Source organism: Ammospiza nelsoni, chromosome 5, assembly GCF_027579445.1.
Source record: "Ammospiza nelsoni isolate bAmmNel1 chromosome 5, bAmmNel1.pri, whole genome shotgun sequence".
Lineage (NCBI taxonomy): Eukaryota > Metazoa > Chordata > Aves > Passeriformes > Passerellidae > Ammospiza > Ammospiza nelsoni.
Window position 1 is genome coordinate 58,049,298 of NC_080637.1, and position 15,967 is coordinate 58,065,264.

At 42.4% G+C, this 15,967-nt stretch overlaps 1 protein-coding gene across 4 annotated transcripts in view; it reads right to left on the minus strand.

Annotated features, from left to right (window-relative positions):
* PARVB (parvin beta) overlaps positions 1-15,967 on the minus strand; it is a 51,162-nt gene that overhangs the window by 19,691 nt on the left and 15,504 nt on the right. For 3 of the 4 annotated variants that reach the window (XM_059471771.1, XM_059471770.1, XM_059471773.1), the window contains exons 2-5: positions 11,921-12,010; positions 10,016-10,086; positions 3,384-3,486; positions 6-146 (exon numbers count right to left, since the gene is read on the minus strand). In XM_059471771.1, the coding sequence (XP_059327754.1) occupies positions 6-146; positions 3,384-3,486; positions 10,016-10,086; positions 11,921-12,010 (405 nt within the window). Of the gene's footprint in view, positions 1-5; positions 147-3,383; positions 3,487-10,015; positions 10,087-11,920; positions 12,011-14,359; positions 14,451-15,967 lie in introns of those variants that run through there. The other variant, XM_059471772.1, reaches the window with a different exon arrangement.

A 15,967-nucleotide genomic window follows, 5' to 3' on the forward strand; every position in this document is an offset into this window, starting at 1 on the left:
CTTACAGTCAACATTCCACTTGATTGTCCAGCCATGGGGTCGGAGTAAATCATGGACAGCTTCCAAGACCGTCTGCAGCTTCTGCTTCTGACCAATTTCAGATTGTGTCACCTCTGCCACATTCAGTTTACGGTCAGCCAGTTTTTCTGCATTTGAAAAACAGACAAAATAAATAAAAAGGGCAGACAAAACCAGATTAAACTGTGTGGAGATAAGCACAGACCACTGGAGTCTACTAGAGCTTTTCTAAGATAATTATTTTCCTTGGATGGAAAAATAGCTGAAAGTAAAACTTTTACCAAAATATGTCAGTTCCAATAAAAATGTGACAAAACTGGTGAAGTCTGGCTGAACATGCTCATCAATCAGATATAAAAATCTGTAACAACTTTCAGCTAGGCATCAAGCTAACAGCAATATTAATTATACCTCCCACTTTCTTTCGCTGCAGAAAAGCATTTGGCACAACACAGCCTTCACTGCACAAGGAATCTGCACAGGTACAAAGGACTTTTTTAAAGCTAGTTTAGGACAATAAGTGGGAAATATTTTGTATGAACATTTACTTTAGCTTGACAAGCTTAATTTCAAGTCAGCTGAAGGTATGAATTTAAGCTAAAGCACATTTTGCAACCTCAAACCCTCAAGACTCATACCAGGATTAGCTCAGTGGAACTAATTTAAAACGTAAATTGGTACAATCTTGTCATGTTGTTGACATTGTCACATCATAGTTGATTACTTCCAAAATGAAATAAAACAGGAAAATATGTAAAATTCCATTACTAAAATTTCAGTTCTGCTGATGTAATATAACTATTTGTGGCCAAAGTCACAGACAACTTGTTCTTCTCTTTCTCTGTGTTGTGGCCCTTGCCAAAGAGACAGAAGCCAACATTCTAAAAAAAAGAAAAACCAAGCAGCTGAGGAAGGTGGGTTTGAGTCCTCCAGCCATCAGAGCAATGGGAACAGCTCATCCCTGTTCTTGTTCCACACCCATAAAAAAATGTGGCCAAACTCACTGCGCTGATCTGTCCACGATGTCAGGACTGGTTGGCCATATTCTAATTATATACTATTCCACTCTCTAAAACAAAGAAACATACTGCACCAAAACTGTTTTCACAAAATGAGATTCTAAAGACTCTGATGACTCTTTCAGAAATGTTTCAGAGTCATCAAAATTCCTCTTTTTCCAATAATGGAGATATTTCTGCTCTCAAAAGCATGCTTCTTCTGGATGTTTTATCTAGCTGAAGATATCTTTTTTCTTTTGTTTTTAAAGTGGCAGCAATACAAAAAGCACTCGAGTAACCCAAAGAGAAAAGACTTGGAGGTTATCAACTAACAAATACTTTGAACGTTTTGAATGTTTCTAGCAATCTAAAGTACAGATTTTTTTAATCAATATTTTTTTATCAAGATTATGAAAACAAAATAATTTTTCGGTCACATGTTAGGGCTTCTACCTATTCTCAGCCCAGGTTACCTATCAGTCAGCAATCAAATTTATTTCCTTTCACGCCAATATCATGTGTACTAGGCCATTCCAGCTTCTCTGAGTGGCACTGCTTGCACCTGGATAAAATTAACTAAACAAGGAGCTCCACCTCCATCAGTCATTTACTAATATCTTACTTCCAATCCCTTCAGCATAAGCCCAGTGACAAGCTGTTGTCTTTCATCCTTTTTTGGGGGCCTGGCTATCAAGACAAAACACCTCTCACTCAAAAGGAATGGTTAACTACTACTTGAAGTTTAATGACCACACCTTGTTAGTTTTTCCAGGAAGGTGAGGGAAGGAACAAAGACACTGCTGAAGAACAGCACAAGACTGGGGCTGAGCTGTGGTAGCTCCAGGTCAGAGGAGATGCATCTGCTCCCCAGTCAGGGGCCCAAAATGCAGGAAATGAGTAAAAGCTGGTGCAGTGAAAGATCTCAGGCTGCAAGATGTCCAAGTCCATCTTTCCTAACTGATCTACACAAAGAACCATAGAACCATTTGGAAGGCTGGAAAAAACCTTCAGATCACTGAGTCCCAGCACTGCCAAGACCACCACTAAACCACATCCCCAAGTGCAAGACCTGCATGATTTCTGAACACCTCCAGGGATGGTGACTCCAACACCATCCTGGGTAGCCTGTGCCAAAGCTTAACCACTCTTTCAGTGGAAAAATTTTCCCAATATCCAACCTGGACCTCCCCTGGCACAGCTTGAGACTGTTTCATCCTGTTCCCTGGGAGCAGAACCCAACCCTCCCTGGCTGTCCCCTCCTGTCAGGGCATTGTGCAGAGCCAGAAGGGCCCCCCTGAGCCTCCTTTTCTCCAGGCTGAGCCCCCCCAGCTCCCTCAGCCCTTTCCCCAGCTCCACAGAGTGACGAAGAACAACTGGATTCAAGCAAATACTCCCCAGTTAAAATTGCCTGTACATTGCTGATCCATACAACATTTGGAGGCTCCTGGCTCCATGCTAACCCAGAAGTGTTGAAAGTATTCTTGCTTCATTCCTCAAGTTATTGTTTTTGAGGAGTTTCAACTGCACACAAAGGTAATTGTCATTAACTAATTTTAAAAGCTTGTGGATGTACATCAAAACACCTCTCATTTAAGGGGCCTGTGCAGAAAATCCAGCAGCCAGTGGAACCAGCAGCACTAAGTCCTCCTGCCCCACTGTGACACACACACATCCCACAGCCCAGCCGACTCCTGAAAACACATCAGAAGTGAGCTGAGAGCAGTCTGGCAAAGAAAAAGTGTGTATTTATTATACAGTACTGGAAGCCTCAAGCCTTTTTGTTTTCTAAAAGCATTCTCATAAATCACCGGATTATCCTCAGTCTTCTCCACTGTGCTTCCTGCATCAACACACACATTGCAAAGATGGGAGGGGGCTGCAAAATCCCAAATTCTCAATAGAGTGTATCCCCTCATGTGTCATTCACACAGAGGTGCACATTTTGAGCACATGTCTGCTGTCATTTATTCTCTTTTTCTTTTTTCCCCTCAAAAAGTAATACTTTTAATCAGGACCTCAAAACATCTCTCAGCCCAAAAGCTTTCAAAAGCAAAATACACTGTCAAAATTTTGGACCACATGGCTTCTGCTTGGCCCCACAAACACAAACCTCTTCACTCCTTTTCTACCCCACATTTCAGCTGCCTGGACTACAGTCAGTCCATGAAACAGATACCTAGGGATTACCTGGATTGCTTCCCCTCTCAGCAGACAGCCTGAGCAGAACAGATGGAGAAGCTGAGGCAGCTTTCAGTGACATCAACCATCTCCCTGAGATGTTGAGTTACGGCACAGTCTGCAGCTTTGGGAGAGGTTAATTCTGGGCCCTCCCAGTCTTTGGTGTCTCCTTCTCTGACAGGGACTCACCCAGCAGCTTTTGCAGCACCTGCCCATCGTACAGGTCCTCTTCAAGCTGTTTGACAATGATTCTCTCCTCCACCAGCACATCATTAATCCAGTCAATTAGAACCTGCAAGCACAGAAAAAGAAGGCAAATGTTTAAAACCAAACAAAATACATTCCTTCCATTCAAGGCAGTAATCAGGACTATAAAACAGATGAACTGCAAGCATATTTATGTATTTCCAATTTGCAGAGATGAGATCTGAATTTAAAAAAAATAGAATAAAAGCACCTGATTGTCCCTTATTGTTTTAAATTCAGGTCTTGACAACAGGACAAGGCATTTTATCCTCAGCTATTGCAGAATACAAAAGTCCAGAATTAAAATCTTGATCAAATGGGTCTGATAATAATTCTACCATTTTAACAGTTCCCATATGCTGACTACCATAACTATGAAAATAATTCAGTCACCTGTAAAACTGGAATGAGCATAAAGAATCTTTAAAAAGAAAAGGAACTGAGCTAGATCTCCCAGGTGCCAAAGACAATTTTTTCTGAACAGTTACAGGAAAACAAACTTTGACTGTTTGAAGCTGGTAGTATCATTCTCCTCCAATTTACTACTCGGAAATTTAAATTATTTTCACAAAAATAGCACAGTTCTGTGGGAAGAGACACAATGTTAGCTCCTGCTACTTCCTAGGTTCCATAAGATAAGAGTATTGCCAATCACAGATGTGAAAAATCCATTGACTAGAGCCACCCAAAACAATAAGCTTAATTTAAAGATTCTGTAACCTTTAGTTTGCATTCATAAAAAGTTGCAGATTCTTTTAATTCACTTCTGATTGGACCCCATATTTCTGCCTCTTCTTGGCAGTTGTGATGGCTAAGAAGGTTCTGGGGTTTTATTACACAAGAGGTTGTGAAACAAAAGCAAATAAACAAAATATATGCAGGCTTGCAGTGGAAAACAGCCACCCTGGGACTCCTAGGGAACAAGAGCATTTGAATGTGTTGGGCACAAGGACATTCAGCCTGGCTGCTGATGTTCATTCAACCTAAGAAACTCAAATCTGGCTAGGCTTAGTGACCATGAAAAGGTTTACAACCCAAACATGAAATACTAATGCTTCATGTGCCTCTAATCCATGTCTCTAGTGCCTCCAAAGCATGCTGAAAATGCAGAGTGAAAGTCAGCTCTAAAAATAGGGGCGGTGCGTAATTGGCAAGGAAGCTTTGGCTGAGAGATTTGGCAAGTGCTCATTCCATAGAAAACAAGGGTCAGCATCAATCTCACCCAGGTAAATCACCTTTGCCCTCTAAACTGTCCAGAAGGATTAAAACCTCAACAATAAAAATTACTCTTCCAAAGATCTGCCTTTGAAAATAAAGGTTTTCTGTTAAGTTATTCACTATTCAATATCGTCATCTTGTGTCAGAAGAGGTCTTCTCTCACACAGGTACAAGAGGGGAGGTGAGTGAGGACATATGGATACACAAGGATGAGCTCTGCAGCAGCAACATCATCACCCCATTGCTCCCCCAGGACAAGTCAGCAAAAGATCACCAATGAGAAGCACAATGCTATCTTTCACCTCAAAAACTTCCCCAGTTATACAGAAAAATCAGTCCTAGATAAGACATCAACTAGAAAGAGAATTTTTTAAAGGTGACTGCCTAATTCCATAATTATACAAGCTTGAAACACTGACATTCATAAAAAATCAACTGAAGAAATCAAAATCATAAAAGGTTTAGGTCTTCTGTGAGATTTACAGAACAGGCTTTCAAAAATTATCTGAAGTTCAGCAGAAGATATTTAATATACTCAGATCCCATTCCAGACCCGAGGTTGGGTTTCAAGAAGTCCTCAAAAGCTTTGTTAAAGGAAGACTCAGAATGCTAAACTATTTGAAACCATTAATAAACATTTTATTTTGCTTGTCCTGTGCTGAATGGTATTGAAGTCAGAATCTAGAAAATGCCAAGGAATTGTAAATAAAAGACTAAAATGTAAGATCCAATATCCCATTTCCAAGAGTGCAGATACACAGTACAGGGTCTTAAAAAAGGAAAATATATGCACTATGTGCTAATTAAATGTTCCACAAAAATTTAGAACTGAAAAACTTTAAGTAAAAACTACAAAAAAGACAAATTAAACAGGTCTAGTCACAATTATTTTATTATTTTCAGAGTTTAGTACCCAAATCAAAGAAAAATATCCCAAAAAACATTCTAACTTCTCTACTATTCAGACTACAACTTTAGCTCCACTAAAAAAAAAAGAGTTTGCAAAGAAAAAAAAATCCAGGTGTTTTTTTCCAGCAGCTGTTGAAGACTGTAAAGTACTGCAATGAAAAAAAATCCCAAGCCTTTCTTGATTCCTTGATTATGTCTTAATTAGAAACCTGGAAAAGCTTTCAGCACAGATTTTTTCTTTTTAACTTTTACAGAGGAAACACCACATTGCCCATTGAAACGATGAAGGTGCATAAATAGTTTCTGATTATGCTCACAGAACATCAGCTCTCTCCAGTTCTTTGTGATTTCTCCTTCATAAAAATGCAGAAGCAGGAAATATTCAATAACCTGAATGTCTCAAAATTTTAACAGCCTGACACAGGCACACTGATGCGTGGTGGGAAGCAGACAAGAGCATCTCCTGTGCATGAAAAGATGCTTAACCTCGATGTGTCTGGTCTCACACTCTACCCATTCCTTCCTTCCTGTGCTTGCTCAATATTACATTTTGGGCTCATGAAAAGCTGCTTTTCTATAGCCTTCTATAATATTTGGGGCTAGTAGCATGGTTTTAAAAATTTAATATGATATTCTGATGTCCTCACAACTGTGCCTGACATTTCCTGCACGTTTGCACTCATCTAAGGCACTTCTGAACTGGGCCAAATGCTCAGACACATGCACTTGTAGCTGCAAAAATTCAGAGTTCAAGGGCATAAGGACCCCACAGTCACCACTGTACAGTAGTGGAGAAAATGCACAACAACTCAAAATACATGAACACATCTGGCACAGTGGGAAAACAGGAAGCCCAGCCACCAAAAACAGCCCAGAAAGAAAACCCTGGCTTCAATGACCCACTTCCCCTCTGCTTCTGGGGAAATCAGGAAGCAGAGATCAAAGGTATGAAACTGGCTGAGCATGAAAATTAATAGCAAAAATTCACATTCAGGCCTCGTGGCTAAGCACAAAGCATTGGCATCCTGTAAGCAAGGGGAAGGCCTCCTGTTGCCAAATGCAGATCACAGAGCATTTCAGGAGCTCGGTTTCATCTGGTCACAAGTGACAAACCACACGTCAAAGGACAGTGGCCTCATTTTGGTTTTCTCTTTACCTCAGTAAATCTAAAAAAAGCCATAAAACCAGAGATGGGAAAAGTTGGTATCTTCCAGGACAGTGAGTGTTTTACTACAAATGAGAACGTTTACTCTTTTCAGGCAGTGTCCAGAGCAGCAGTGTTTGGACCTGTGTAAAGTTTAGATGAGTCTTTTAAAGGCTAGAAGTTGTTGCAGTTCTAAGTCAATCTTACAGAAAGCTTTGCAGGGAGGAAAACCACCTTACAACTGTGGTTTGCTACCTGTGGTCAAGGCACTTTCAGACAGGACCCAACTCTTGCAAGCTGATGTTCTGAAATTTTGCATTCAATTAGCCAAAGCCCTTTCTCATATTTTTCCTAATGAAATACAGAAAATGAGCAAATATTGGACAAGAAGTAAAAGAAGCTGACATATTTCAGACATTAAAAATAGAGCATTTTGTGAATGCAATATTTATACACACATATAAATAATAGCAGCAACTTATCTCTTTCCCTGATCTGAATTTTCAGTTTTAGGTCTGTTCAACCATCTACCAAATTTTCATTACACACTGGGCCAATTAAGTGAGTTTAAAAAAGCTGCTGGCCAGAGAGGGAACTTTGCTGAACACTTCATACTTACAAATTGTGACTATTTTTAGTAAACTGTCCATGGTGATAGCATACAACATTTACAGGCATAATGGTTTTCATATGTGCAAGAAGACTTAAAGCAGGTATTTTCACATCCCCAACTAAGCAGCCTTCAACAAGGAGATTCTCTGTATATTTGCTTTACTATGAGAGAGGAATGAGGTTTTTTCTTGTGTTTTTCATCTGCTGGTCTCTGTATGACCACAATGCTGTACAGTCTGTCCCTCTAGAGTTACAAAGACTCTATCAAAATCACTTCCAAATGCCCAATCCACAATGCATATAATTCCTATGGCATGGAGTTAGCAGAAATTAAACCAACATTTGGTGGAGACAAAGAGGTGCTAAAGCGGTGTCAGCAGCAGAGATCTCTGCTGCTTCTTTGCACTGAGATCCATTTACCCCACTGCATTCAACTGGCAGGACAGAAAGACTCAGCATCAGTAATGGCAAGCTGTTGGCATGTCTAACTCTGGTGCTGAAAGAGACCTGGGCTGGTCCCAATGAAATTGAGTTCCACTGCCAGCTTTGAAAAGACACCAGGATCTGCTGCTGTTATTGGCACACTCCTGTCTGAGGGGAAAGAGAGAGAAGGAACCACTTGGAACTATAAAAACCTCCATCTATTCCAAGTTCCCACTCCTCACTAGTCCATGGAGAGCTTTCCTTTCAGGCTCTGCAGGGCAGACACTTTTCTGCTGGCTGGGTTTATAAAGCACAGCAATTCTCATCCAGCACTGGAGCCCTGGAAAATGCCATTACCACCAAGGAACAGAAAACAAAGAATAAATTACTCTTTTTTTTTTTTCATTATCCAAACTCTGTAGTAAAAAGCAAGTTTTGCCAGCATAATTTAAACCTCCCCTTGGCTTACAGACTGACACCAACACAGTGTGAATTCACATCAACACCGCTGAATCTCTGTAAAAAACTCTAACTGCAGAGAGGTATGCAAGTTATTAGCAATTACCCAAATTACACAGGCACTCTACAGAACACATCTCTCCTTTGGGGATGATCCCAAGGAAACAATCTCCAGTTCCATGCTGCTCCCTGCACCAGCTGATCCCATTCCATTGGAACTTCTCTCCTTGTGCAAGTGTGAACTGGCATAGTGACCCTGAACCTCACTCTGCAATACACTCAAACATTATCCTCAAGCATTGTTCTGGCCCTGGTTTTCATTCCTCCTGGAGGCTTTCAGGTTTTTAAACTGAAAAAAAACCCCAAACCTTACTGGACTACACCATCCAGGGAAGACTCAAACTTGTATTAAACTCAGCAGGAAAATTCACAATTTAAAAGCAATTAGAGTCTCCATATCAAGTTTCCTGAATCTCAGAGTACATCTGGTTCCTCCACTGCAATGACTCTTGTTCACATGATAATATCACTGCTCCACTAGAAGAGAAACCACATTACATTCTGAGAGGGTGATGCAAGACCGCTGCACCTTTCAGAGAATTAATGGATTTAGGTACTAACATAGAAAGAATGTGCAGTCGCTTAATTCAAAACCACAATGTACTCCCGGTGAATTAGAATAACAGAAATTTGAGCACAGTTCCTTGTTGAGCTCAGTCTGATGTGGTTTTGTGATGCTAAACACATTATTGCAGTGGTAATAACAGATCACTGGGCTTGTTTTAAAGATGTACTAGGTGAGCAGTTTGCTGAGGCATTTGCTGAACAGTTGGCTTTGGGGAAGCAGCCAGGGTGTGTGCAGCCAGAGTGCATCAGGTTTTCAGCAGGGAATATGCTCAGCCCCCTCTCAGGAAATAATATACACTATCCAAAAAAAGTTTTCATAGCCACACAGATATAGCCAGATTGTCATTTCCAACAAAATTATTTTTAGAATTACTTTAAAGAAATGAAGCAAAAGTGCAGTGGGAGGTGTAACACCAGCACAATACTTTTTTGAAAGAGATCCCACTTGTTCAGGCCCGTCATCCCTTCCCTTCATGCTCAAGCTTGCACTACATTAACCCCAACAACTTTCTGCATAGAAAAGGCTCTCTCCTAAACACAAATCCTTCAGGAGCAAGCCCTCTGTCATGCCAGGCAGGAACTATGGGCACTGCTGAGTCAGGAATTCTCATGTAACATCAGCACATCTGGGCACACCATACCAACACCTAGGGCAGTTGTGTCCAGCAACGAGACAGACTCAGAACCACCTGTCCCTGACCCAGCACACAGGTAAACTGAGGACAGAATGTAGGGCAAGAAGAAACTCAGTTCCAACTTTCCCAGAACACAAGAGGTTCCTTCCTCATTCCCTAACATTTCAGTCCTACTCTTTCTTCTCCTGAAACCTCACTAATGCTTTGCAGAGCTCCTTCCCAGCTTTCAGAAACAGAAGGTACCTACATTTTATGTGCAGGGACTCAAACCAAGCACTGATCCTTGCTGTCATCATCACAAGGATAGAAATGGACAATGGAGCTTAACTCCATAACTCCATGGGCACCCTGACATTCAGCCTTTCCTTGCCCCTCTCACTGTTTCTTTTAGCCTTACCTTGTTGTTGACCTTGCTCTCAGTTTCCACAGCTACATTCCAGTAACAAGTTGCCATTCCTCAACTACATTCTTGGGTGACCAGCTTGTAAATTACTCCAGCTCACTAGTTAAAGGTTTGAAGAAGGAAGGACCAAAGATTGATTTCCTACCTTGATCAGCTCCTTGAACTTGGGGTCTTCTTTTGAGTTAGGATCGATCATAGTGCGTTCCTCATTCTCCTCTGTTCAAGTAAGAGGGGAAACCTTAGTGAGATCCACTTCAAATGTGCACTGCTGAAACTGCAACAACTCCACACCATTAAGGGGCTCGTCAGCTGACTGAGAAATGGCAGGGGATGTCCCATGACCCCAGTGTCAGGCAGTTTTAGAGACACACAGAATGACAGCACAGCCCCACTTCCCTAAACCAGGATTGTCCCCCCTGACCCTCCCCTGTTCTAGCCCTGCCCTATGCAGAATGCTTCAGGAAAATCCCTGTCCTGATGTGGGGCACATTCATAGTAACAAACCAAAAACCACAGTGAACTACTTTTCTGCTTCTCCTCAGTTTGAATTTAAGTTCTAATTGAAAACACCTGTCCCAAATTGCAGCACCTGGAAGAAAAAAGTGAGCTTAATGCACTACATTCAGTGCAGTTGCTGAGATTTGGGCTGAGAGTTTGTGCCTCCACCCTCTGGTTCCCCAAAACTTGGTCACACATGTGCTCCTGAGTGCAGGAACTCCTCAACCTTTGATTAAGCTTATGAAATAAAATTACCCCACTTTCTATCAGCTGTGCTGGTGCATGGGGGAAGAACATAAAATAGATTTCACTGGTGTAAAGTCTTCCATTTCTTCTGCTGATGAGATGTGTGAGAAGTGCTAATGGCCAGAAGGCAGGCCATATACAATCCAATTTTCCTATTGATTTTTCAATTCTTTCTTCCTATCAGGACAACGAAGTTTTGGTATCACCCTTGGTCAGGCCATTGTCACACTGCTCAGTGAATCCCAAAACCTGGCAGTGACCAGCCTACAGTGACTTCCCACTGCAGAGCTAGACCTCACTGCTGTCAGATGGGAAACATGACACATCCTGGTCATGAGACTGACTACACAGCGTTTAGTAACCAGCGTTTGACTGGTTACCTTAGACCTCACCCACACATTTTGGGGTCAAGATTTTCCAGGGCTCTTCATTTTTATAAAAAAAAATACGACTGTGCTACCTAAACACGCGTGAAAAATTTTCACAAACCAATGAATAAAACATGAATTCTTTTGCTGCCTTTTTTCCCACCCTGTTCCTTTACTTCCTCATTACTGCCTACGGTGAATTCAGGCAGTCATCATAAGGAAGTGACACCCACTACACACCCGAAACACTAACCCTGAACTGGACTTGACCCATAACAGAACATGATTTACCACAAAACTCGTGGTGATCACATCTTTGGAGGACAGGCCTTCAGCAGAAGTTCTGCATCTTCTAAAGACATACCCAGCTTTAGTGGTATCCAGAAGAAATGACTGGAGACACTCCTGGTCCAGACATATCAACACAGAGCAACCAACACTTCACCCACATCTTAGGAAAAAGTACTTTGCATTTCCTGCTACTCTCCTAATCAGAAAATCCAAATGAATAACACCTTCTCATTTTAATTTACTATTTTATCATTTATCCTGATGTCTGATTTACTCTTTCATAATTAGCTTGCTTCAACTAATTGCATAGATTAAGAGATATGTGGCCAGGAGAGACAAAAGTGGTTTATTTCAACAAGTTTTAACACTTTTTGCTATTAAATTATGCTGTTTCTTTTGTAGGGACTCAGAGTGCGGGAATGGGGATGGACATGGGAGAGAGTCCATAAACTACCTCGCTTGGTATTGCTCTTCAAACTCCATTTAGCCTTTTTAATTTCTAGTCTACAAGTAATATGCAACTTTTTTCAATTGTCACTTCCAATCCTCTCAGCTCCAACTGGACAATCTACATTCAGCACTGAAGCAATGACGTGGGGGCCACAGTGGCCCCCTTCACAAACCATCCCTCCAGCACAAAACTTTACCTAATAGTGTGTCTTCTGGATGGATGTCCACAGTGCTTGGGTTCATTGGTGCATTGATGGCATTTTTACCTTCTTCTTGGAGGTCACTCACTGGATAGAAGAAAAACAAACAACAGAAAGAGTGTAATAAATGCAGAATTGGTGTATATGTAGGGGTTGGGGACAGTGTTCATAGTAACAGACAACATCTGGTAGATCCATTTTAGAACAGGACCACAGTTTATGGCATGAAGAACTGCAGCCACAGTGGAAAATAAAATCCAAGTAACATCCTTTTATAGCTTCCTATTAAACACAGCTACTACAGAAGTGGCTGGAAACTTTTAAAAAGAAAACCAATTCTGCGGTAAGAACAAGCTCGGAGTGCTTGTTTCTCCAGAAGGAAGGGGTGTGAGCTTTGCCTGCAGGACAGGCCCAGCCTAGAGCAGACATCAAACTGTAGAAACAAACCCCTTTTCTTACAGCACAACCACTCACCACCACCCTTTCCAGCTGCAGAACATGCAACTTGCTAGTGCCCTTGTTAAATCCTCAGAGAATTCCAGGCAGACCCACTAAATAAAGATGAAAATGTATTTAATTCCAGTGTTGCCACTTGATAAAATAGATGTGCCATGATCTGCTGAACACAAATAGGAATTTTTCTACTTCAAGCTGTCCTAAACTTACAACTCACATTGGCAAGCTCAGTAAAGCACATTTTATAAATAAAATGGATGTTAAAATACTTCCATGCATCCTGCTACTAGGAAGGAACTAAACTTGAGGGCAAACACTGAATAGTTCTTCAGTATTTTCCCAGAGCTTCTCAGTAAGAAAAGCAACAGCATTGTTGTAACACTTTCACATTCTCCAAGGCACATCTCCCCTTAAGCTCAGATGACATTGATTACAAGGCATGAAACCACAGCAGCCCTGTACTTTCAGTGACAGTTCTGTGCAAGCATGAACTAAAATGACTTGTGGCAGCACTTGTGGTAGTGCAGTCTCCTTTGGGAGGGGTCGCACACTCTTTTCAGGAAAAAGCAAGGACTTTGAGATAAATAAGGTTTGCTAGACAAAATTTTCTCAGGAAAGAAAAGGAGGAACAGTTAAATAATGGTCACAGTGTCCCTGCAAGCTCTCCCCTTAAAGAGCAGCCATTATTCCCCTTTCCCACTGGAAAAACATTCCACAGGCTTGACATTAGCATGCAGTCTGTGAAGGTTACAAAACCCTGTATCAGGACTTGCTGTTTTTCTGCCCCATACAAGTGGAAAAGACAGAGATCCTACTGCCACAGGGGAGGACAGGGAAGAAGAATACACTGCAGTCCCCACTCCTTCCCTCACAGAAAATTGAAACAGGTGCTTAAAACAAGTTCTCACATTTCTTAATTGAAGTCTCAAGAGGTTACTTAATTCTGGTTCACAGCATGGTTCTGATCACCACTAACATCCTCGTTATGGAGTGCAAGCAATAAACCCCAGTCTTGTATTTTGAGACCTGAGGGTTTATGCCCCATGGTTCCCCACTGCAAACAGAACACAGGGTCCTCAGGCCGAGATTTTTCCTCCCGAATAAAGACGCTGGTACAGAAATTCTGAAGTTCCCCTTTTCAGCATTCCTTCTCATTTTCTTGAAAAGGTCCACAAACAAAAAAGTCAAGGAGCAAGAAGGCATCATACAACAGATCCAACCAGCTCTAACAACGTGCTTTACCCAGCCCTGTTTGCATTATTCCCAACTGGAACTTTCTCACCCCAACAACTCCTACATTGTGATGCTGCCAGGAGGGCATAAGACAATTCACATGAAAACTGAGGTTTGATTTTTAAAACCCTGCTAGGACTAGAAATGTTTCAATTAAGTCAGATTTATTTAGGAACTACCAGCCTTATTTCTAGATGTAGCACTCTTCATTATCACAGCAGTGCTGTCATTCTGGGAATGCCAAGTGTTCAGTGAGTTCAGGGCATCACTGTTCCCAGTGCTTTGCCAATGCAGAGAGCTGCTAAGTTCCTCTGGGCAGTGAATGCATGGCACAGTGTATGTATATGAAAAAAAATGATGCATACATTTCAAGCCAGAATACTTCTAAATGCAACTAAACTAGATTTATTCCCAGAAGTTCAAGTAAGGTGATGCACTTACTCTTTTATTTTAAAATAAAGGTTATCTCTACTCTTCCTAACAAAAATACCTAGTTTCTGAGCAATTTACTAAAATGGAAGAAAACATCAATGCAAATTTGTGTATTAAGCCCCCATCCCTCAAGACATGAAGAACCACACAAAACCTTCATACTTATCTTCAGACCTTGTGCAGCTATGCCACATCCCATGGGACCAAAACATCTCTCTCACCTCTGCCAGCTGAAAGCTTCCCAAAGCTGCTTCCCAGGAAGAGCCCACCAGGTCCTCATTAAGAGATTCCTGCCACAGAGGAAGCATTTCCTACCTCCTTTTTTGCGCCTCCTGCACAGCAGTCCGGCCATCCCAGCCCCAGCAGCAAGGACAGGTCACAGACAGAGCCCATGGGGTGTCTGAACGCTGACGGAGTGGCAGCAACTGGATACGGCCCTGCCACCTCCAGACTGCCAAAGCCCTAATTTGGGCACAGTGACACGGGAGCAGGCACCAGGATCAGCTCCCAGCTGCTGGGAACAGGGGCCAGGAGGGCGGACACAGCACTGGGCTGTGGTCCCAGCCAGGAGTCCCTCCCTGTCCCAAGAGAGCCCAGCACCTGCCTTGGCCAGCCTGGCTGCCTACGGGCAGGCACCTAGGGATGCTGTTTGCTGTGCACGGAGCTTCCCAAGCAAGCCACCTGCACCTTCTGGTGAGGGCACAGCTGGGTGTCCACAGCTGGCCCCCAGGGACACACAGTTCCCAGAGGCAGTGTGCAGACAGGCACCTGCACTCAGGAACATGAATTTTCCAGGGCACTCCCCACACCTGCAGCACTCCAGAAGCCTTTCACGCTGTGCTGGAACAATGCTGAGGACTTTTTCCCTGCTCACTGCCCCCAGTATTCACTTATCACTGCTGAGCAAAGAAACAGAATCAGGAAAGGAAACAGAGCCACAATGCTGGAAAGAAAAGAGAACCCACAAATGAGCAAGCCGAGGCAGTTATAATCAGAATGGAGCAACGGGTACATTTCTGAGAACCCAACAGGTATTTTAATGCAAATGTACAACAAAGAATGGCTTTCAGCCCATGCCTTCACAAACCCAAAGGTACTGTAGAAGATTATGGATATTAAAAGATTGGCAAGTGCCAGCAGCAGGGTCTTTGCTGTGAGGCTTATACCAGAGCTGTCCATGCAAGAGGCAGTGACTGGAGAGCAGAGCTGTGCTTGCACAAGTTATAGTCATGACAATTCCCACATGAGGTATTACTGCTCCCTGCCTGCCCAGTCACAGGGCTCCTTTTCCCCTTCCCTTCCCCACAGGGAACAGCCTCCCCTGTGGTGATGGCACAGGTGTTTTGCTCTCTACCCAATGCTGGTGTAAAACACCTTTCTTTAAAGCCTGGTCATTCCATTTCAGAGACCAGTCACAGCAAACATGCAGCATGAAGGGGTAGGACATTGAGAAGAGGCTGAAGGAGCACAGCTTAATCCAGACTGGCTTTCAGCAAAAACACTGTGTTTTCCCGTAAACTAGAAATTTAAATTCACATGAAAAGGTCGCTGCTCTACTGGTCCCCAGGAAAGCAGCAAGGGTTCCTGGCAGCGCTGCAATATTTTTACAATCTCCTGGCAGTGTCAGCAGTCAACATGATTAAGTCACATTGGAAGCTGTGCTGGCCTTTCAAACAAATAAATAGAATGATCAGATCACACACACAGACACACAGAACAGAGCACTAGATCTGCAAGCCAGGTAGGCTGTCTCAGACATGGGATTACAGGCAAGCTGCACACAGCAAAACCAATTAGATACAAAAGCTGGAAGTGCCACCAGAGCTGTCAAGGATTTCTCAGAAGCCAGGAGATGGCCTTTAAAGTTAGCAGGAGCACTATAAAAAGATGTCCCAGCTTTCTCCTTTTTAAAAGAAAGAGTCA